Source organism: Mytilus californianus, unplaced genomic scaffold, assembly GCF_021869535.1.
Source record: "Mytilus californianus isolate M0D057914Y unplaced genomic scaffold, xbMytCali1.0.p SCAF_14, whole genome shotgun sequence".
Lineage (NCBI taxonomy): Eukaryota > Metazoa > Mollusca > Bivalvia > Mytilida > Mytilidae > Mytilus > Mytilus californianus.
The window spans coordinates 27,515,214-27,540,033 of NW_026262626.1; the positions used below are offsets into that span (position 1 = coordinate 27,515,214).

At 32.4% G+C, this 24,820-nt stretch overlaps 1 protein-coding gene across 1 annotated transcript; it reads right to left on the reverse strand.

Moving 5' to 3' along the window:
- Positions 1–1,263: 1,263 nt before the first annotated feature.
- LOC127724718 (WW domain-containing oxidoreductase-like) lies at positions 1,264–24,064 on the reverse strand. The gene is made up of 8 exons (XM_052231810.1): positions 23,794–24,064; positions 12,598–12,683; positions 9,614–9,821; positions 8,849–8,883; positions 7,684–7,881; positions 4,796–4,946; positions 3,617–3,749; positions 1,264–1,589 (listed from the first exon to the last, which is right to left on the reverse strand). Exons 1-8 carry the CDS (start codon positions 23,867–23,869, stop codon positions 1,469–1,471), a joined length of 1,008 nt encoding a protein of 335 aa, XP_052087770.1. The 5' UTR covers positions 23,870–24,064; the 3' UTR covers positions 1,264–1,468.
- Positions 24,065–24,820: the final 756 nt, after the last annotated feature.

A 24,820-nucleotide genomic window follows, 5' to 3' on the forward strand; every position in this document is an offset into this window, starting at 1 on the left:
TGTTAACCAATCGGCGCGTTTTATTGACGTACAATGAATGTAAAGCACAGACTCTGAGGGTGTAGAGACATGCAAGATAACAGTTCATTGAATTGCAATGATATATTCCAGTAGACCTTAATCAAAGGTTAGCAAAAATCATTTTTGCTATCATTGTAATAGTGCAATATCGCTTACAATGGAAAGTTAGACATGGTTTTATTTTTCATTTCTAAAGTTTTACCGAACAGTAGAGTTATTTTTTTGCAGAAGTTGGTGCATATTATCCCTCGAAAACATTTAACATGAGTTTGCTTCTTTTAAAGTATAATATTTGTTTTGCAACAATATAATCAATTATTAGTGAAATATCCCCAAAGGACGTTATTATATACAAACGACAATATATAAACAGCATAAGTACAATCCCATTGGCGGAACAGCTGCATTTATATCAACAGGGCAACACCATTGTTATCCCCATTCCGATCTAACCGTATGAGCATCGATTTGATCATATTTTTTTTTTATTAAAAATTGATGAAAACCAAATGGAACAATCTATGTTTCTCGAATAACATTCAAGTATAGATTTGAGACCAAAAATTTAAAAAGGCAAAAAATTTAAATTAAAGAAAGCACAAACAGAACAACCAAAACCATGTTCACGAGTTTTGCTCATTGTCGATAGGTCGTACAGTGGCATATACAATGTAGTTCCTTAAATCCATGCCATTTGGACTCTGGTGGGTATTTGTTTCATTTGCAAGCGTACCACAACTCCATATTCTTACAATGTCACTTTTTCCCCTAGTGAGCTGCAACCTTAATTTTGCACAATACCATACTTTTCATAAACTGGAAATTTTCAGACTAACTGTATCACTTAAATCATGCAATTACCGATGCATTGTCGACTGGGCGGATGATTCTACCGGTGACTGACAGCCCATTGTCGACTGGGCGGAAGATACTATCGGTGACTGACAGCCCACTGTCTACTGGGCGGATGATACTATCGGTGACTGACAGCCCACTGTCGACTGGGCGGATGATACTATCGGTAACTGACAGCCCAGTCGACTGGGCGCAAGATACTACCTGTGACTGACAGCCCACTGTCGACTGGACTGAATGTTCCCTCGGAGAATGACAGCCCACATCAGTGGTACCTATCAAGTGCATGGTATCTTTTTCTCTACCTGTCATAACGGTAAGTTTACTACACTGTTAGAAAAAAACAGAAATATGACTTAAAACCAGTCTTGCTGTAACAAAGCGACAGACAGTGGATATTGTTTGCTTTATTTTGGAGTTTTTGGCTAATCTATTGTCACGTTTAATTAACGATACTGTACAAAGAAACAAAGGGCAATAATCATGATAGAATAATACACTGAGCAGTTATCACAGGGCATTCAAATAAAAGTCAGGATTATTTAATATGAAAGAACCTTTAAAGTTAGGAGGATGACTATTTATTAATATTTTAATGTTCTGTTTTTGTAATTTTTGGCGTAAGTTCTAGTTCTCGCAAAATATCTGATGTGAGATAAGATTTTAAAAGTTCTTTTGTTGATTCAAACAAATAGGTTTGCATATCTTCGCTCCTGAAATAAATAAATAAAATATATTAAACATAATCAACATCATCTTCATCTTACTAATGTTTATTGTTGGATATGTATACTGATTTATATTTTATTCCTTAATACATGATTTTTTTATTAGTTGATATTGGCTTTGAACTAACTGTCGGTAACTGCGAGGACTCTCAGATCTGTACTTTGTGTCTTTTTTGTTGTGGTGGGGGTGTATAAACTCCCTGCCACATCCGGTCTGTGTTTTTGTTAGTTTTGTTTCTTTTGTGTATCAATCTGATGAGTTAAGCACTTTTCAACTGATTCTAATAGTTTGTTCTTATGTTGTACTGTTACACCACTATCCCATGTTAGAGGGAAGGTTTGGCGCAAACGAAATACGTTTAACCCCGCCACATTTTTTTATGTGGCTGTCCCAATTCAGGAACCTATAATTCAGTGCTTGCCATTTGTTGCTGTATATCATACTTGCTTTTCGTTAATATTTTTGTACATATATCAGGCCGATAGTTTTTTCGATTGAATTGTTTTACATTTGTCATTCCGGGGCCTTTTATAGCTTTCTATGCGTTATGGGTGTTGGACATTGTTGAAGACGCGTACGGTGACCTATAGTTGTTAACTCTACGTCATTTGGTCTCATTCGAAATCATACCACATCTTCTTATTTTTATTTTATAACAATGAATAAGCAATTGCAGAAACAGCTCATTGGTTCATTGTTACTGGTCGATAAATGAATGTTACAGTCACAATCATCCTTCTGCGGACGATATGTTGTTCAGAATGTATTTAAATGCCCTGAACATCCTTCTGCGGACGGTCTGTAGTTCAGAATGTATTTAAATGCTCTTAACATCCTTCTGCGGACGGTCTCTAGTTCAGAATGTATTTAATTGCTTTGAACATCCTTCTGCGGATGATATGTTGTTCAGAATGTATTTAAATGCCCTGAACATCCTTCTGCGGACGGTCTGTAGTTCAGAATGTATTTAAATGCTTTGAACATCCTTCTGCGGACGGTCTGTAGTTCAGAATTTATTTAAATGCTTTGAACATCCTTCTGCGGACGGTCTGTAGTTCAGAATGTATTTAAATGCTTTGAACATCCTTCTGCGGACGGTCTGTAGTTCAGAATGTATTTAAATGCTTTGAACATCCTTCTGCGGACGGCCTGTAGTTCAGAATGTATTTAAATGCTCTGAACATCCTTCGGCGGATGGTCTGTAGTTCAGAATGTATTTAAAAGCTTTGTGTTATCCTTGCAGTTCTGATTCCTTGTCTGATTTTGTCATTACTTTTGGGTGTTTTATGTTTTATCAGCTTTTAATTGTTCGAATTAAGACTCGGAACAGCATTTTCATATAGTTTGGCCTCGAGACATTGAAGAGACAAAAATTGTCCAAACGGTATATGGTGCAGTAAAATTTGTATCTTGAATATTATATTTTTATACCATTTTTAAAAATCAGATTTTCATTTGCAATAAAGTTTATAAAATTTCATGCAACTTTATAGCATAACAGCCTCTGGGTGGCTAATGCAAATCTCTAAGATTATATTGATTGATATTAACATTTATAAAATAAAAAGATTGCCCAAAGACGCAATTTTGAAATTGGTTTACCCTACTTCAAATTTTTATGGAGTGTTTGTGAAATGATAAGTTTTTTTTATATAATTACCTATTTGTCCACACAAAATATATAAGTAAATACATATGAATTGTGTTATTGTTGGTTAACAGCAAGTAGTTTTTAATTTGTTTTATTGATGTTGAATATAAAGAAGCAATAACGTTAACTTATGTGTGTTGGCATTATTCGATTTAAATGTTGTATATTTAATTTTACTTGGAAATTATTTCACCAATTTTCATTCAGTCTGATTATGGTTTATTTTGTTTTCTCAATTTAATTTTGTAGTATCAGTAATTATTTATTTTATAAAACGGTTAGCGCAAACATTTATTCTAAAAGTCTTAATTCCAGTCTCTTAAAGGTAAATAATAACATTTATTGAAAAATATTACGAACCTGGAATCAGAACTTGGCCATCTTGGAGCTGATTTTGACTGTGTATAATATGCTCTACTTATCCCTTCTAAATCAGGAGTAATTGCAGCATAAATAGAGGTTGCGGCTCCATCATGAGGTGCCTTCACTTGGCCTATAATTTATAAATGAGCAATAAATATTAACGTAATATTAAAAACATATCTCATTTTTAAAATCAACCTTCACGATTCATCTAACAGTGAGCAACTAACAAGCGATCAATCAAGTTACTGTTTTCAAATCCTCCTCCTCGTCGTGATCCTAATTTTTCTTTGGGCTTTCTTAGGTTTTAGGACGTTTAAATAAAATAATTGTTTCCAAACAGATCAATACGAATAAGAACAAATGTGTCAAGTGTTCAACTTTATATAAAAAACGTTTTTCAAATTTAAGAAGTAATATACGACATAAAAACAATTGCCTTATATAAAAACTGTATTTTATAAATTGTCATTTTTTGTTTAAAAATATGGTAACATTAATAGCACTCATATGGTAGCGCTACACATATCTCTGCATTAACATCCAGACACAGTCACAGTTTTTAATTTGACTTATCTCCTATGTTTCTCATATATTTAAACCGTTTGTTGAGAACTTTTTGTAAAAACAACAAACAGGAGCAACACAAATTGGACTGTGCATTTTACTGTTGTCTGGTTGTACATATGTATCCACGTTGCAGACGTTGTATAGGTTTCCAACTACGACAAAGTATAAATTATTTCTTTTAGGGAGCAACCATTTTTTTTAATAGTTTTTCGACGCTATCAATCATTTTTTTTTCAAAATTTAACACTATAAGGTATGGGGAAAATCTGGATTCAGAATATTTTTTGTCATCTGCTTGACAACAATATATTTTTTCATCAAATTTGGGATCAGAATAATTTTTTAGGAAAAAACCATATCCCCCACCTTTTGGAAGTTAAATGGTCGTTCCCTTAGTGAAAACAGCCGTCAGCCGATACGCAGATTACGTCTTCCCTCATACGCAAGCTGGTGTTTTTAAACATTGATAGATTTGTTCATTTAATCACGGTAATTTCAAATTTTAATCTAGAAACGCATCGAAACGTTGGGCATGTATATGAATAGATATTTGTGACTATGATTATTTATTCTTTTAATGGAAAGAAAAAACGTGGTATAACTTACACAAGCAGGTATAGCAGCATTTCAGACAACAAAAAGCACAGCTATCTTCCTCTTCCCAGAATTTAGTATTTACTAAAGAACCCGGATGAACGCAACAAATTTCAATTGATGTCTTCTCTATCACTTTGTCTATAGAATACATTTGCATAATCTATAACAAAAATTAATGGAAGAAAAGTTTAATAATAAAATTTAATATCACGACCTATAGTAAACTGAACAAAAAATAAACTGTATAAAATGACTACATGTAACACTGTCATAGTTAAAGTTCAATGGTTGAGATGATGTCATACATTGTGTTTTATGTTTTTTGTACTGATTAAAACAATCTTAAACTGCCACAATTCCATTGGTTGAAAATAATCGTAAATAGGTCCACTTTATGTCACCATCCTGACGCTGTGTGGGTCATATAAACGACATTGAAAAACAAACTTTGTGATGTTGAATGTTCAAATGTTCAATGAACGTTTTTTATATTGAGGTCTACTTTATGACAATATTCTAACACAAGAAGGGCTCTAGAAGAGATTAGCAAAATACTCAAATAGTCAATATACTTTTGAACTTGAACAACATATAAAAAAGGCTGTAGGTTAACCACCAAACGTACTGCTTTTTTTTTTTTATAATAATTCAATTTGATGCACCATTATTATTTAAATAATTATTTTGTTTGCAAAAATTTCCAAACATGTTCAAGTGAATTATTTCATTCTGTGGCAGAACAGACGTAAGACGATACTTTGACACCAAAAATTTCACCGACGGGATAAATTGTGTTGACAAAATAATTGATTGGCATTTGTACATAAACTATGATATTCATTGATATATATTGGTTCATACATTATGTTTGTTAACATTTGTGGATTGCCATCGTACCAAGGTTCTGGATCCGTTAATATTATTGGTCTTATTATATAAATGTATGTATAATATCATGTGTGAGAATAGTGAGAGTTTGTCATATTGCTATCATTTTGAATCATTCTATCTCGTTATATTTATATCATCCGTTTGCCCACAACGGCTCTGAATTTGAAAGAAGATGCTTAATGTTTAAAGGTACCCTAAAAAAAATCAGTAAACTATAGTATGAAAGCTGTGTGAACTACTAACGTTACTCTCGCAATGCAAAAGTATTCTCAACCAGAACTTAGTGTTTTGGGTATTATTTTTGGTTTAGTTTTGGTCCTACAACTGTTGATTTTTGGATTAGAATATTAACTTTGGTTTCGAACACTATTCGAACACCACTATTATAGAATTATTTTTTTAAATGCGCCTTTTGGTGCACGAAATTAAAACTCGGTATATCATGTACTAAAAGGTCATTAAAGATGTCATTTTTTTTTTAATTAATATTGATTCACTCATAGGGTCTTTGCATCGGAAATAAACACATTTATTCTAAAACCAGTTGTTGGCATGATACGGGCTTGATTTTCATATGATGAAGAAATAATCTTTCAATCAGTTTAATTGAGGTCTAGAGCTGCCATGTCAGTAACTGCTAGTAGTCCTTTGTTAATTTATGCTATCATTGTCATTTTGCTTAGTTTCTTCTGTTACCTATTCTAACATCGGACTCGGACTTCCTTTAAACTAAGTTTTACTGTGCGTATTAATATGTGTTTGTTTATTCTACATTGGATAGAGGTATAAGGGGAGGGTTGAGATCTCACAAAATGTTTAACCCCGCAGCATTTTTGCGCCTGTCCAAAGTGGGGAACCTCTGGCCTTTGTTAGTCTTGTATGTTTTTATTTTATTTTGGTTCATCTATATGTTCCGGAGTTTAGTGTGACGTCCATTTTCTCTGAACTAGTACACATTTTTATTAAGGGGTCAGCTGAAGCCTGCCTCCAGGTGCGGAATTTTCTCGTTCCTTGGGGTGTTTCCTGCTGTTTGGTCGGATTGCTGTCCCGTTTCCGATCTCAATTTTAATTGTTTAAAACATGATTCATATGTGAAATAATCAGTCCATATTGACCTCTTCAAGTCTTAAAAACAGGTTTTCACCTAGTAGCCTGTTGGAATAGACATACATACTTGATATTCAAAGGAAGATCAAGACTATTTTAATTTACATATGTGCCTAGTTTAAGATACATTTAATATTAAACATTTATATTTCCAATATTTGTTTTTTAGACCACTTACGAGTAATTAATTTTTAAAATGTGCGTATGTATAAAATGAGATTTGGGTTATACCTCAATGAAACAGCAACCCAACGATACGAATAACCAAATGACAAAATGGATTTTATAACCTATCCAAGGCTACTCGTTATTATTATTTTCTTAAAAACGTACAAAAAAGTCATGCATGGTAATATTTTCTAACTGGCGTAATTTTGGATTTCGTGAGGTGTGATACAAGCATGGGAGAAACTTCTTGTCTTGAATAATCAGGTCACTCTACATAACTGTCAATGTATAGACAATAACTGTTTAGTGTCTTTAAATATCAGCTGTATGTGTACTCGTCTCGAAACAGGAGTAATAGCTCGCTGAGGCGCACATTACACCTGTTTCTTAGCCTCGTACACATACAGCTGATATTTAAAGACACTAAACAGTTATTGTCTTTATCCTGCCATTAATTTTGTACATTTTTTTCCATCCCAATCGTTGAATTTGTTTTTGAAAGAAATCGACATGACTTAAACGCGGACCGCAATGAGGACCCCAAATTGAACTGTGACGTAAACAGTAATTTGACATAACCGTTCGGTCGCAACAGAAGCAGGATACCAAGAGACTATATACGTCTAGTATACGTATATCGCTTCGTGTTATCTGTACACCTGTATTAGAATAGTAGAAAGGTCGAATACAGGATAAAAAGTATTGTTTTTATTTTTTTAATGAATACTTACTTGATATAATTTTGTTTTTGCAAACATTCTATAACCATCGTAATGATGAGGAATTTTCCCAGCGGCATAGTCAGGATCGAAGCCTTTAGCTTTTTTGTGAGCCTCACCAGATACAAGTATAATACGACAGTCGTTTCCAGAGACTTTCATAATAGGAAGAAGATGCGCAACAATGAGGAAATGGGATAAATAATTAACCTATAAAATATAGATATTCAATACGTAATAAAACATATATAAAATTAGGAAGGGTTAACTAAAATTCATTATAAATGTTAAATATATATATATATATATATATATAATCTTTAGTTCTTATCCTTAAGATTATTTGGTCATTTTTAAACAAGCATTGCTAAAGTCTGACTGTTTTCCTTGATTGCACCAGTCAAAAACTTTTTGAAATTTTGAAAATGAAATGATTTGCTTACATACCGAACCTATTATGTAAGCGGAAACACTGGTATTTTTTCAGGCTTAAGGTGTTTCTAAGTCATTTAACCCTTCCGAAACACACTAATTCAATCCGAGGTTTGCATTGTGTTTTCATATGCTTGATATGTCTTTCTGTAATGCACTTTGCTATCATGTTTTATCGCTGTATAATTGCAGCCATTGTCTATTGTTTTGTCCATATATGATAATTGATTGTCTCATTCGCATTGTTAAACTTGTCGTCTCTTTTAATTCCAACCTTGGATTTGCGATGGATGTAAATCGTTACATACTTTTAACCATTAGTGGGGGAGTAACTGCTTACTGTCCTGGAGCATACTATTTCTTTGGTCGGGTTGTTGTCTCTTTGACATATTCCCCATTTCCATTCTCAATTTTATATTTCACCAAACGCTGGTTTTATCTTGCTCAGTCTGAAATGTCCGGTGTTGTGTTTTTAGACTTGCTCGTCATTTTTCATTCGTCTTTTTGTAATTAGTGGCTTGGTCATGGCGTTGTCTATTTGTCTTACTCTTATAGTTTTTGATAGGCCCTTGGCATCTTTCCCCTATTTTACTCACTGTCTCACAATAAACGACCTTGAAGTAATGGAAATGGTATTTTTGTTGTTCTACGTAACCATATGTAAAAAATCTTTCCGAAATTACTATCCATGAATGTTTGTTTTTTGATAAATTAACTGAAATAAAATTTGGAAAACATTAATTACCTGATAAGTCAAATCTAAATTATCTTCTGTTGTGACTGAAAACAAAGATATTCGAAATTATAGTTCATTAAAACGAATGTACAAGCAATAATGATTTTATTTATGAGATCAGTACAGATAGACCAGATTACAAGTAGAAACATAGGGATTTGCACAACTTTCAAAAGTGATAAAGGACGTGTGTGCGTAGACAGAGTAAACGTCTCCTGCTACAAACTCCTCAATTGTCGAACAATTTTAAACTCCTCTCCAGGAGTAAGGTTGAAGACGCGGCATCATAACATAAAGCCCTTCACCTGTTTCGGTTCTTATAAATCCTTGGCTTTCAAATGCTCGGCTTTGAAAGTTCCAGATGAAGGTAAATCTAGAATAGCTAAAGGCTCATTTTCATTTTTGTAATTAACCAATGTTGGCACTATAATAAGTTGGTATATAGGGAGTAAATATGTCTCAAGTAAACTTGTTTTCACTGAAACACATTACGATCAGCCAATTCGTTAGTTAAACTATATAATTTTAAAGTTGCGATGTCCGGAATAAGACAGCTGTCTCTCACCTGTAGTTTGAGATGTTACTATATGATTGATTGCTCTGTTTTTTTAAACGTAGACAAGCAAATGCAAGTTTTACATGAATAACATTGTTCTCTCTTTTTTAACGTAGCTTCCTCATTGATCGACCTATGAACACACGATCCTTATGTTGCTGTTTATAAATAGGAAGCATCATGCCACGAAGGTTCTTACATCTCATATCAATACGTACCTTGATGTGGAGAATAAATTCCGGCATTACATATCAGCAAATTCAACTTTTTATGTTTTGCTTTGAAATTGTCTATAAATGCTTTGGTTGACTTCAGAGATGCTAAATCTAGTTTCATAAATTCTATATCTAACTCATCATCGGTTATTACATTGTCTATCCGTAATTGTTTTTCTGTTTGAAATTCGTCATTCATTCTTCTCATTGCCTGAAGGAAAAGTAATTTTTTCAATAAAGTCAAATCATACGTATAAACTCACTTGCATACTTTAAGCAGGGATTTCGCGATAAAGATCAAATCGGAAAAATACTCCTTCGCATAAATTTAATCTAAGAAAGATAAGTAAAGGTATGGTCATAGAAGTCGCTAAAAAAACATCTGCGAGAATATAACACTTACAGTAAAACTTTTCCACTACCGCGAAATACGACGGGTGTCACAAAAAACTGTGATGAAACAGGATATGGTTATCCTTCCGAAAACCTGATATCACTTCCGGTTTTAATTGGAGTTGTTACCACCTTTTGTAGTTCTAAGTGTTTGCAGTTTATGAACGTTCTTTCTTGTGTTTTCTATCCGAACAGAGTTGAGCGTGACTGTTTTCTTTTTCTTTTTATCATTTTTTGCATGTTACGCGCAACATTCAAATATTTAAATGGCATGCTGAACCTTCATCCTTCCGGCCAAAAAGGTGTGGGTTGTTACATTAATTTGTACAAAATGTTTTCCTAATATATAAATATAAGAAGATAAGACTTGAGGTCAATGAGACAGCAACAAAACGACACAAGTTAATCAAATTTTATATCTAGAGGTCATCATACGGTCTCTCACTATAGACAGGCCAAAATAAAACGACAAACTCTGAATTAACCAGAGTGTCGTCTATTATGCCTGTGTAACATTAACTATATAGATAAGATGTGGTATGAGTGCCAATGAGACAACTCTCCATCCAAGTCACAATTTGTAAAAGTAAACCATTATAGGTCAAAGTACGGCCTTCAACACGGAGCTTTGGAGTACGGAAATAATTTTTACAAAATAAATAATTTTGCTGTTCCTAGTATACCCATATATCTGATAAAAAAGATACAAGACTGTCCATACATAAAATCAGCAATAACCATTGACATTTCCGGCTTGAAATATGCACATCGCCTTTTTTTTTATACATACAATATGATACGGGTTGCTTATCATTGAAGACCTAACGGTAACATGTGTCAATAACAATCATACCCCAACTCTTTATTTTTTTTTAAATAATCATACGTGTTGTGGGTGGATTTAACTTAAATCTTAAGTTATAGATTCTGTGTCAAATGGTGAGAGGGTGTGGGTTTACCAAAATAGTCTGCCCCGTAACTTTCGTGATAATTTTTAGTCCTACAGTGAAAACAAATATTCCTCAAAATTTTACTCATTACTTCACTCAATATACTTTTTACAAAGCAGTTTTACAAAATATATTTTAACGCAAGATTGCAAAAAAAAAAAAAAATAATAATTACGCCTGAGATTTCAGCACTTCTTTCATTTGAATGGTGCTTAAAATGATAGGAGTTATTAAACAACTATCAGAGTAAATTGATAAAATAATAGCACAATCTATTTGGAACGTGCGAACCTGCAATAAATCATTTAATGCAAGTACTAAATAGAATTATAAGAAAAGCATGCACAAAACTACAAACAATATGTCCTTTGCTTAAATGTTAGCATCTGTAATATGTTCATGTGATCTGTTTTGTTTATCTGTATCTAACAAATAGTGACCTTTTTTTATAAAAATCATACTAAAACTTCTTAAACCAGGCTATTTTGTTTACCAACAGCGGACTGTACAAGCTGGTACAAAGACAAATTATGAACTACATTGTTTTAATATTTAGCTATGGAAGCCAATTCCGAACGTTACATAGATTTATTAATCTTCTGCTTGCGTGTTCCTTTTAAATAAATCTAAATCTATTCAATCTTTTAATAAATAAAAAAGATTACGAATAGTACTAGACGTGTGAAATTATCATGACATTATTTTTAAATAGCAAACTAAACAAATAATTTTGAGATCTGATATTGCGTCAGGTTCGTAACCATTGCAATTAGATATTATCTCCAAAGACTGTAGGTTGATATTAACATCAAATATGGAATAATGCTTTGTGTTTTATTACCCGCTGTGGTATGACCGACGACCTTTCATCTTAATTGAATTTTCGAATCAATTTGACTGAACATTTACGAGTTTTAAATGTGCTCCTAAAACATACTGCTGTTAGTATACGCATCATTCGTCTACGCAGTGATGGATAAATAATTCGGAATCTTGCTCTCCTGGAAAAATAACTTTAAAATGACGTAGACTGGTAATAATTTTACGGTCTTCATTGTGAAATATTTTACTTTAAGTAGCAACTCAACATTTTCAATGAAATTACGCAATTAACAAAGTTTCTATTTTTGATGGAAAACGTTTTTACTTCCTTTTTCAGCTAAAAATGGGAATAAACAAGAGGTATTTAAAGTACGTTAGGATATACCGAATCGACTTTGTTAAAAAAAAGATAAGAAAGTCTGCCCATGTGGTCAATACAAAAAAGAAAAAAATAATAATAGCAATAACACATGTGAACAGGTCTTCATTTATGTCGCGAAAAACGAGAAATACACTTAGCGATCCTAGATTATGTCGTCGTCTGCATCAACATTTAGTTACAGTCCAAGATTAAAGTTTTTCAGTCATCAATTACTTTATCAAATCCTTATTTATGAGATTCGGACAGAACTTTTTTTATAACCAAAGACAGTATCTTGAGCAAAATGCTTAAAATAGTTATTTTCTTTATTCCGCCAGTAAGCTCAATTTGCGACAATCAAATCGCCAACTGATGCCTGCAAATCTTCAAGTATAATATGTTATCTCCTAAATATTTTGACAAAATGATAACGATTGTAAACAAGAGTAATATGCACTCACATCTCTAGCCTTTTCTTCTGATCTACATGCTAAAACAACATGGGCTCCCATCATTGCTATAAATTTGGCAGTTTCATATCCAACACCTACAATAAAAATGACAATGCGATTTGAATTGTGTACGAACCAATTAGTGTATCAAATATTGAGTTACAACTTGCTTATATACAATACTTGTACACAATATATGTAAAGGAGAAGGAACCAACACTACAGTGTGGATGAAAAGAAAGACACACTTGCAAAACAGTAGGTCACACTAAAAACTATCGCTTAGACCAATTCGAAAGTTCACCAGACTTGAAGAGTAACGTATGTTTGCTGTTCAACATCATATTCCAAATCCACGCATTAAATAATAATTTTACTCATTTTGTATAGGGGCCCTCGGTGTCCGGGTGGTCCGGGATTTCCAGCTTCCTCCACAAATACAAACTGGTCGCCATGATATAGCCAAGTGAACAGAAAGTTGCGTATAACACCAACGATCAATCTATCATTATTTGGATAGTGTTTTGGCGATTATTCTTATCACAGATTTTTAAATAAGCTTAGACTGATATGTACTGGAAAAATGACATAGAACGTTGCTGAACTTCAAGAAAATTAGCAAACGGATAATTGATTTAACAAGAATTTACAATTACCTTAATCTATAATGAATTCGTTTCAGGTATGTATGTTATCAACATGAAATGCATACCAGCAGGAAAATCCTTATAAAACAACGAAGGATCAATAAAAACCGAATGGATATCAATAGTGTTATACGTAAAGTTGACACAGAGAAAGCATATCGATACATGAGGGTCTGGAAAGGGGAGGGGGGGGGTCTTCATTTCTGTATTCTTTAAAAATGGTAAAGCTATTTTTGTCTATTCTTTACTTTTTGGCTATGCTCACAATCCCTCTATTCATTATATTTTAGTTCCCCATTATTCTCTGTTTTGTTACTTTGAGTCCGTTTTTCTCTATTCGTTTTTCTACCATTATGCCTTATTCGATAATTCCCATGCACACATCCTCATCAAAGGAGAAATGAAGCTCACTTTTTACTCAATTCCAGTTGAGAAGGAAGTGATTTGTGCGTATTACAACATAAGCACAACCTATAAGGAAACATTTTTTTGTAGTTAAGGCGATCAATCACATAAAAATGTCATGAGTATTCTTTTAATAATGGTTAAGTAAAGATAAAGTCTGGTAATTATTATAACATTGTTAAACTAGACCAATGAATAATGCAAGCAGATTACTTTTTTTTTATCAAAGAATATAGACCAATTATCAATATTGCTTTTGATAATATTCTTGTTTGTGTAATGGTTTTCTTTGTGTATAGGAATGTACATATGTTATTACCACCTAAATAGTTATTATATACAATACTTTACGTCATCTTTTAAAACAGTACATACTACCATACGGTATGGGTTTTTCTCATTGCTGAAGGTCGTACGGTTGCCTATAATTGCTTACATCCACTTCATTTGAACTTTGGTGGATAGCTGTCTCATTGGCAATCATACCACGTCTCCTTATTTTTTTACTAGATATATTTAAGATTCAAATTATATCATCAGATATATATCAATAAGAAATGTATTCTTCGACATAAAGTATTAAAGCAGGTTTTAGCGGCAACTAACTGACAAAGTTTTTCATTTCTAAATGAAGATACAAACTTTTTGTCATTACACAAGTTATAAAATTAATCCTATGTTTTACTGCTACAATGTACAATATATATATTTCGATGGTGCGTGAAATATTTGCCGCTTGACGTTAAGCAAAATGCAATCAATTAATCATATGATTTTAGTTAAAATTTGAAATTTTTATTCATATGAACTTATGTACGTACATTTACTCTCTTATTAAAAAAATCATTATTGTTTACTTATATAAAAATTAAGTGGTATGATTGCCAAAGAGATATCTATCCATTAGAGTTCAAATAACTTGTATATAAGCAAATATAGGCCACCTTACGGCCTTCAACAACGAGAAACCCCATACCGAATAGTCAGTTTTAAAAGGCCCCGATATGTGTAATGTGAAACAATTCAAACGAGAAATATAACAGCCTAATTTATACAGGCGGAAACCCAGTTGAAATAGAACAAAAGAATCGAAGCTCTTTGTTAGAGAAGGCGATAAATGCTTACTGTAATGTTTACTGTAGTAACACAAATTTTAAAAGTTAATAGAAACAAATAAAATGACAGTTTTTTGCTAAATTACGAAATATTTTATCATAAAAACACAATTTGCATAAGTTTTCAATTTATCTATTACATAATTAAGCAGAACAATTAGATATCAAGTCGACGACATGGGTGTCTATTAAGTTGGATCTAAAAAATGCATAACCTCCGATTTTTCAAAAAATTTTACCACGGACGGAAAACATATCAATCTATTTGTTCCTTAATTTTCGTTTCTGCCCTTCCATTATGTGACTCAAGAAAAAATTCCAAAAAATGGGCAACAATTGCATCGAAAAGAGAAAATCGAGTGCACCTTTTTATGTTAGGGCGTGTTTGAGTTGAATATTTTGTCTTGAAAACGTAAAAAGCAAAAGTATTTGATACATCATCTCGCTTCAGATTCTATCATTTTTATATATCAAGGCTACAGGTTGACTTTATAACATCGAAAATTCACAGTACTAAAAAAATGAAATATATAGGTCAAGTGAAATACCTTTCTAATGAATCATAATAGCAGAGTAGGTGTGTTCGAATAGCAAATTTTTACTAAAAGTACTTGACGACAGACTTTTAAGTTGGATCTTAAAAATGCATATCTTCGAAAAAACTTCATTTTTTGTGTGTGATATCTAGGGTTTATAGTCTTCAACCACTGAAAATTTTTAGTCTGCCCTTCCACGAAATATTGAATTAGAATTTTTTTAAATGTTTATGAATTTTCGAAAATTCCACCTGACAACCGATCAGACAATAGTTATAAGTAGACTGAATGCAGACACTAACTGATGTTCGTTAGCTAGTAGATACATTTGTCTTTTAAAATACAACTGGCATATAAGGATCGTAATGGTGCTATGCGGATAAATTTATCGGTTTTCAAGAGCTAAATTGGCAGCGCGTCATCCCTACAATGGCTTCCATTTTTACGATTGTAAAAATGAACTGGCGTAATGGGGAGATAATTTTGACGAAGTAGAATCCTGACTGTATAACAGTACAATATACAAAAACTATTATGATAGGCATTCAACAACGACAACCATTGAATAACAGGCTCCTGACATAAAGAATGTGGCGGATTTAAACATGTCTGTGAGCCTTCAACCCCCATCCCCACTAGCCTAGGACAGTAGTGTACATGTAACAGCACATCATAAGAACAATCTGTAAATTTTTTTTAGTTACAAATGGATTTTTATGTCTTGTTTTATTCTTATAAGACATAGAGAAATATTTCAGAAAAATAGGACAGAGTCGTGTTCGCGTGTATTTTTAATGTTAATATAATATTTATTTTCTACCAGATATTTAATTACCATCACGTGGTATTTAAAATCCAGAAGGCAAAGATAACAAATGTTATGAATTTAGCATTTATGACGTTTATAAGGGATAATTAAATATTTTATAGTCATTGAAACTTCTCATCTTAATGGATTGTATAAAACCCTAGAACCATGCCAATCAGGACTCTAATGATTTTTTAATCCAGTTCTAACAGGATTCCCAATACATTTACATTACAGTTGATAAGTCTTATACTGAACATTCACAAGAAAACGAAACTTTTTTTTAGAATTATCAAGAATTTCTTTTTGGAACTTTTTCAAGAATGAAAAAGAATTTCCTTTCGGAACTTTTTGAGAATGAAAAAAAATTCTGCACAAGATTTTTTACCAGAAAAAATTATCCTAGTGTGTATGTACCACCTTTAATAAGTTGAATCAAGTTTAAATTTCATAACTGGTGTGATTTTTAATGACCCCTCTGTGATCCGTCGTCAACAATCAGTAGTTAAAACATTTTAATATTTATACTATTACAGGTTCAAAAGTGGGATGAATAATTGAAAGATTTTAAATGTCTACATTGATGTAAAGGTTAACTACCATTTTATTTGTATAAACTACATATTTGGATGGATATAACTTTCATTTAATTTTAAATTTGATTTAATAATAGGAAGACGTAATTCAATCGTGCATATATATATATATATATATAAAACTCAATATAAAAGAAGCCCCCTGGCCATTGAATACATAAAACGTATCTGCAACATGCTTTTGGTGGGGTTTATGTCGCTAAATCTTTAGTTTCTATAGCCATACTGTAGTGTTTTGTGGATATGTTCGTCTTTTCGTCGTTTTTCATTGTTAGCCATGGCGTTTTCTGCTTCCGAATGTCCCCTTGGTATCGTCCGCCTCTTTTTTACGAGGAATACATAGAAAGAATAAGAATACAATGAAAGCTGATTCGGCATATTCCGAAACTCAAACAGCTGTTTCTCATGTCAACGTTTTTATTTAACAGAATAGGTGCTGTCCTTGCAATCCGATATGCAAATTGATACCATTCACTTTTATAAAATCGATTTGACAAAGTGTGTCAAATTCGAAAGTGACAGGTAAAAATACTAATCCAAGATACCAAGCTTATAATTTTGTCCGCCAGACGCGCGTTTCGTCTATACAAATGACTCATCAGTGACGCTCGAATAAAAAAAGTTAAAAGAACAGACAACCAAACATTGAATCAACCGTGTGCTTCCTCAACATTTCACACAAGACAAACTTTCTGAGACTAATACTAGTAGCCTACTGTCTTTGATTCTGTGGGTTGAGGAGCATTAAATCATTAGTTTGATATAAAATACTATCGTTGAAATTCCATATTAAACTACTTAGGGGCGATCCTCTTAAAGTTAGCCCTCTTAGAGAGACCGTTGCAGACATACTTACAGAGCTTCTTATAACATTTAATTGACCTTTCTTGAGTTTTTCGAAATAAACATACGCTCTTTGTCATTTGATTGATTTTACTGATAATTAGTATATTTATCTTGATTTGAATTCCTTGCAAAAAAATTTAGTTACAATATTAAAAATAAGTTTTTTTTTTCTTTTTTGTTTTTTTTTTTCAATACATGTTATGGAGTTATGATTTTTTTAAATTAGTTACGGTTATCTTTGATAGCTGATCTAATTTATTAATGATCATGTACGGCATATTTGATAGCCATCTTAAAAATATACTATAAATCAATTTCTGTTGAATAAATTAATCTGTTAAGTTCAGAAAAATATTTAAAAGGTGTGACGTCATTAACATTGTTAGCTCAAGTGTCGGACAATGATTTAGTTGCTAGCCCCAAAGTTAAAATCTGTGATTGGTATTTTGAAGTCAATATTAGAAATAAAGATTAACACAATCCATTCGATCCTCCTTGAATGGTTTTAACGTATAAGACTCTAAGACATATGAAGATCTAAGGCATGCCATGTTTATTGATATATTGTGTTAAAATTATCAGTTTTAAGCTTGTTTAGTGAAAAAAAATTTATATATTTATTTTGTAATACCAATGTTTGAAATATTGTTGCAAAAACATGCCATACCAGTTTAACAAGAAGAAACAGTATTTTACATCCTTAATGGCAATCATGTTTTATATGTTTATTGATTGATATACATTCTCATTGTTGAGTTGCTATAACAGTGAAAGCTGATTCGGCATGTTCTACGGTTGCCTATAATTGCTTACATCTATGACCACTTAATATGAACTCTGGTGGATAGTTGTCTCACTGGCAATAATTCCACATATTTTTATATATATATTTAGGGAGCAACCATTTAACTTCAAGGGGGGGGGGGGGGGGGTATGGTTTTTTTTTGAGTCAGAAAATTTTCGATGCTATCAATCAAATTATTTTTTTTTTCAAAATTGAACACTATAAGGTATGGGGAAAATCTGGATTCAGAATATTTTTTTTTTGTCATCTGCTTGACCAGAATATTTTTTTCATCAAATTGGGGATCAGAATATTTTTTTAGGAAAAACCATACCCCCCCCCCCCCCCCCCTCCCCTTTTGAAGTTAAATGGTCGTTCCCTTATAGTCTTTCATAGTTCTTTAAAGAATGGCACCTTCAAATATTTTACATGTTTTATATATGATTGCTGTATATATAAGTATCTTGTTATAAATGTTTGTTGAAAGTGGTGAGACTTTAATAAACTATTGAATCTGAATCTATTGAATCTATAAATTGTAATGAAACTGGTCTGTCAATTGAAACGTCACAAATGACAAGATAATTTATTTTCCTATTTAACTAAATGAAAAAAGAAGAATTATTGTATAAAGCATTAAAAAGTTTTTAAAACATACTTGTGCACATGATAAAATTAATAAATAATTTTTTCATGTCAGGCTATACATTTTAACATGGGTTGGCATATAATGAAAAAAATATTTCGTTTCTAATAGGAAAATTCAGAACCTTTTTCTTTCGAAGCGGTCCTATACATTCGTAGCGACCCTATACGACACGTTTGAAGAGACCCTAAGACACTTTCGTGGCGGCTATACGTATAAGACACTTTCGAGGCGGCCCTGTAAGACACTTTCGTAGCGGACCTATAAGACACTTTCGAAGCTGCTCTATAAGACATTTTGATAGGGGCCCGATAAGACACTTTCGAAAGGCAGTCATTTTAATTTGATAAAGCGAAAACTAACCGTTTCACAATAAAAAATGTACAAACACACAAAGATTTACTTTTTAGAAGTATTATTGAAACTAGCGAGCAACATCCACACCGATGCTCATTTGATTTTCCCGTGTCGTTCAAATACAACAGATGTATCAATTTTCAACTGGGACGCAACTCACGCGTACCAAGATTGTTATTGCAATTAAAACTTGAATATCTATACTACATTTGTACTAAAAGAAGAGACCGATTTCATTGAGCCGCAACTCCTCTGAAACCATACAAAGTCGGAAAAATTTGTGATATGACGTATAAATGTAGTGTTTTGTACTTCTTAAATTTGTCGTTCAAACAAAAATATTGTCCTGCCTATTTATTTTTCCCTCTATTCGGTCCTGCCTTTTTATTTTCCCCTCTATTCGGTCCTGCCTTTTTATTTTTCACTCTATTCGGTCCTGCTTTTTTTTTTAAAGTTCATCCTGACTTTTTTTTTACATACATTGTCATCCTGCCTTTTTTTTTTGCAAATAATCCCATCCTGCCTTTTTTTTACTCAAAACTCCTGTCCTGCCTATTTTTTTCAAATTTCATCCTAGCCCCCCCCCCCCCCCCCCTAAAAATCAAATGGTAGCTCCCTTATACGCTTTCGCGCATGATCAGTTGATCCCTTTCGGTAATGTCAACGGATTTTTATGAGTTAAAAGGGTAAAAAACTACTGAAAATCACACTTTGCCACACTTTTCTTAGGGTATTTAATATTTTTATTTTCCAACCGAGAGGAATGGGGTCTTTGCATTATGTTCTTCATTTTCATCTCTTTAAAGAAATAGAATTAACTGCATTAACCGTGTCCAAATCCTTACTGTGTCTACCTTATTACTAAGTCCACACTCTTTGTTTCAACACTTGCCCAATTGTACCGCGATTTCGCGGGCATCTTCTAGTGTTTACTACGCTAAAGAAATCGTCATATTAGAATATAATATAAAAGGAAGATAGATTTATTCGTATGACGTGTTTTTGCAATGTACCTTTTCAATATAAGTATAAAAGACATTTTCGATCTCTTCAATATTTATTTTATCCGATTTTGAAGTAATAATTATCATGAATAATCTTTGTAACAACTCTTTGGAAATTCCTATTTCATCGATTAAACAATGGCCTTTCAACGTTACTCGCTTTAAACATACTGTAAACATGGAAGTCTTTTGTCTAAAATTGATATCAAATATGCATACCGTCTAGAGTAAACTAGCGTAAAAATTAGAAAGTATAATTTTAAGTACAATTTAAATTTTACAACAATCTAGGATAATAAGGTTTGCAGAAACTTTAAAATGGCGTTTAGATGTCAACTCTTTGTAGGAGAAGGCAATAACAAAAGAAATTTTTGTTTTTAGATGTTTTGCGTTTCTATATTTTTATGTTCGACGGGCGATGATAAAGCGAAGCTAAATTCGAAGAATTAAGGAAGAATAAAATTGAGAATGGAAATGGGGAATATGTCAAAGAGACAACAACCCGACCAAAGAGCAGACAACAGCCGAAGGCCACCAATGGGTCTTCAATGCAGCGAGAAAATCCCGCATCCGGAGGTGGTCCTCAGCTAGCCCCTAAATAAAATTGTGTGCTATCTAAGTCTATCTAAATGAATAATAGTAATAAAAAAACCAATACAAGATTACACAGAAAGTTCAAAAGATTTCTTGCAAATGATATATTCCTCACCACTATGGATGTTTTGTGGCATATTTTTGTGGGAAAAAAATTATACTGTCATCACCCTGAAATCTTTCGATATCAAGATAAAACAAACAAAACCTTAAGTCTAAAATTTCAATGACAATAGAGGAAATATGTGTGTTAGAGTTGTGTGAACACTTAACAACAATATCATGCTTAATGAAGTTATTGTCTTGTCTTACCTACCAAACAAAACAATAATTTCAAAAGAACGATGATTTCGTTTCATTTCTTCATGTAGAACCGGATCTGCTTACCCTTCCGCAGCACCTGAGATCACTCCGGTTTTTGGTGGGGTTCGTGTTGCTTAGTCTTTAGTTTTCTATGTTGTGTTTTGCATACTGTTGTTTGCCTTTCGTTCATTTTTTGTTTTTTTGGCTACGGCATTGTCAGTTTGTTTTCGACTTATGACTTACAACAAGGTCAACTCAACACCTAATGTCGACGTATGAAGGTAGACAATCGTGACAAGGGGTTTTCTGACTTTATCTGCCAGTAAGTAAATTATGCTTAGTTCTGCTAACGCCTGACAACACTGAAACTCCAACCTGTTTCAATGTACAGCAGCTGACCTATGATGAGATCCGTAATACTGTTTTCAATCTAAGTCAATTGTCTATAAATTCCACAATAAATACACCTGTTGCCAGGATACAAACCCAATACATTTAGCGATGTTATCTTAATTAATGCAGCAATAGAGTTCAATCGAACAGGTTGTGTCATTGTACGATGCAGGCTTTAACTCAAGACCCAAACTTCAGTACACAATCTAATAATTGATATTGTTTTGATTATTGTTTCTTAAGATAATAAACTCCGTGCTGAAGGTTGTACTTTGACCTATAATTGTTTACTTTTTACACATTGTGACTTGGATGGATTGTTGTTTCATTGGCACTCATACCACATCTTATTTATATATATATAGAATGCTAATAGTACTGTTATATATTGAATGTTTGATTTTAAAGCCACTTTCAGGACTCTTGGCATAACGTGTTCGTCAGTTTTTATTGGTGTGGGAAACCAGTGTGAACCACTCACCTTCGGCGACTGTTATATAGATAATCACTTAAAATAGGATTTAATTCATTTTCCAAACAGATGATTTATTATCACACTTCTTGTCAATTCTTAAAAGAAGATTTTGCAAAAACACGTAACCTAAACATTTAAATTTACCACTTAGTATGATTAGTGTAATAAATATAAACTTTTAAGTTACGAATGTCAAATATTAAATTGACTTCTAAATCAGTATAAACTACAAATTAGAAATGTTAGCTCTGTCAAACATCGATAAGGGACATTATACATTTATTTCCCGTGCCTGATGGATATATGAGAATTTGTTCACCATAAAAAAATTCTTATTTCCCGAGGGTTTTGCTGTACCTACTTTTTAACCCAATGGTACGTTAGTGCCATTTTAAAAACATATTCTTAACAGATTATTTTCATTGTGCGTCACACTACTGATTTACCGAGTTGTCTCCCTTAACCATATTCTTTCCCACCAAAGTAACCCGAATAATGTCAGTCGTTATATTCCGCCGATCTCCGTCTAATCTCCGATTGCTACATTAACGATAGGCTATAGGCCGCTAGAGGGCGCAGAATTATTCGAGTTACCACCAAAGAAGACATATATATATAAAATACAATCTTCATCGATAATCGCTACGTATGTAAAAACATATATATGCGAGACAATAACTAATAACAAAAACGGTTCGTTGTATTGCATGAATAATTTTGATTGATTTATTAATATAAAAATAAGGAGATGTGATATGACTGCCAATGAGACAACTATCCACCCAAGTTCAAATGAAGTGCATAGTGGAGTTCAGAAAAATGACAGTTATCGATAGATTTATATGAAAATGTATATGGTTGCTTATGTAGAGATTGAGTGTCTTATTAAATGGTTTATTGTTTCATAGCATGTTTAATATTTCAGACCCTGGTCTCAATAGAGTTATTTATGTCAATAGTTACTTTAAAATTCAAAACTTTTGAATAATGTAGGTAAACAAGTAAATTTAAATCTCTGATGAAGAGACGTAAACACGTTAATATGATAGATATATATACCAAAGTTGAACATTTTTCATATTCGATTTCGCATCGGTGTCATTGTTCCGTTTCAGTGTTTAAAGTTCTCTTGTTTCCAGGTAGTTATTTATTTTTGACCCCCGTATCTTTTGAAAGAAACATCTTTAATTCACGTTATTACAATTAAATTTTGATTGTACACCCCTATATATATATATATATATATATATATATACAGCACAAACAACATTTTCCAAAAGACCAAAAAGTGAAAAAGTATATTTTAACAAAACGCATTTGACTAGCAGGTCGAACAACGGATGTTCTTAAACCCTGCTGACTGTCATGGCGATTGCCAAATAATTTCACTTTTTGGTCTTTTGGAAAATGTTGTTTGTGCTGTAATTAGACCCCTCTACCAAGAAATTTGTTTTGCATGCACACGTATAAAAATTGCGGTTTTTATCCAACGCAATCATAGGTTTGAACGTTGTTTTCAATTTAGACTTGTATATATATATATATATATATATATGTAATTATGCATTTCATTAAAGTTGAATGAAAGAAGATATTCATATGATATATAATTTTAAGATTTGACTGAATACTTCGACCTATTTTAATTGTATATTTCTTCACGTGTTATCTATACTAATATCGTAAAGGAACTTACCTGAATTTGAACCTGTAACGATAACAATTTTGTCGCGTGGTTGACTAACCATTGGAATACTCTTCGAAGTTCCCATATTAGAAGAAAATTTTGTATAACAACATTAGTAAAATAAACTACGTGCACTTGATCTTAATCCACTGCATATTACTACAGGTTTCTAAGTCAAATATATTAGACAATTCCGAATAAACCTATCAATTCTTTAAGAGAAAAACATTCTGTCAAAACACTACAATCGATCTGAACACCAGAATAAAAATGCTATAATTAGCTTTAAATAGCTAACCGCCTGAATGGCTATTTTCAATACCAAATATGATTACAAGTATGTATATAGATTTTAAATTCCTTTGACTGTTGTTCGAGCATGTTTGACTGACATGCTGGAAAGAATCTGATAAATCACTTGGATATTTTAATTAATTTGTAATATTGATTAGGTATTGTTTCCGTATTACGGATATTTCACAGAATGTCGTTTGCAATAATTTATTGCAGGTGTATGAAGCTGTATATATGGTGTCTAAGATATATATAAGAATTCAATACTAAACTGCAGGTGTTACGTGTAAACGGAAACTAAGATAATAAACACTTTCAATGCAATCAAATTGCATTTCTCTAAGAGTGCTACTTTTTAATCTAAGGAAACATCATATTATGTATCTGAAAGAATTTTAGTTGATATACCAGCTAAAGGTCCGCTTAACCAAAAACTCTTTTTAAAGCATTATCTACTCACCTTGATAGATGAGAGAGGGTTGCCTCCCCTGACTTACTGCGACATAAGATGATGCATAATTGAATTAGTAAATTATTATTTAACCCATCTTGTATGGTCAAGGATTTATATAATCAAATCCCTTAAACTTGATTAAAAATAAAAATTGAATTGAAGAAAAATACCTGTTTACTGTATATTTGTTGTAAAATAATCATAACTGAAAATTTTTGGATACATGATGTAATTTCAAAATTTTTTATTTTTGTTTGTCACAAGCAGTACTTCATATACTTTACGACA

Excerpts from the sequence above, each read along its gene's own strand:
- LOC127724718 (XM_052231810.1), bottom strand. The coding sequence starts at position 23,869 with ATGGGAACTTCGAAGAGTATTCCAATGGTTAGTCAACCACGCGACAAA. Across the intron at positions 12,684-23,793 it reads CGTTACAGGTTCAAATTCAG|GTGTTGGATATGAAACTGCC; the intron begins GTAAGTTCCTTT and ends TTTTTATTGTAG. Across the intron at positions 3,750-4,795 it reads ATGCTGCTATACCTGCTTGT|GCCAAGTGAAGGCACCTCAT; the intron begins GTAAGTTATACC and ends TATAAATTATAG.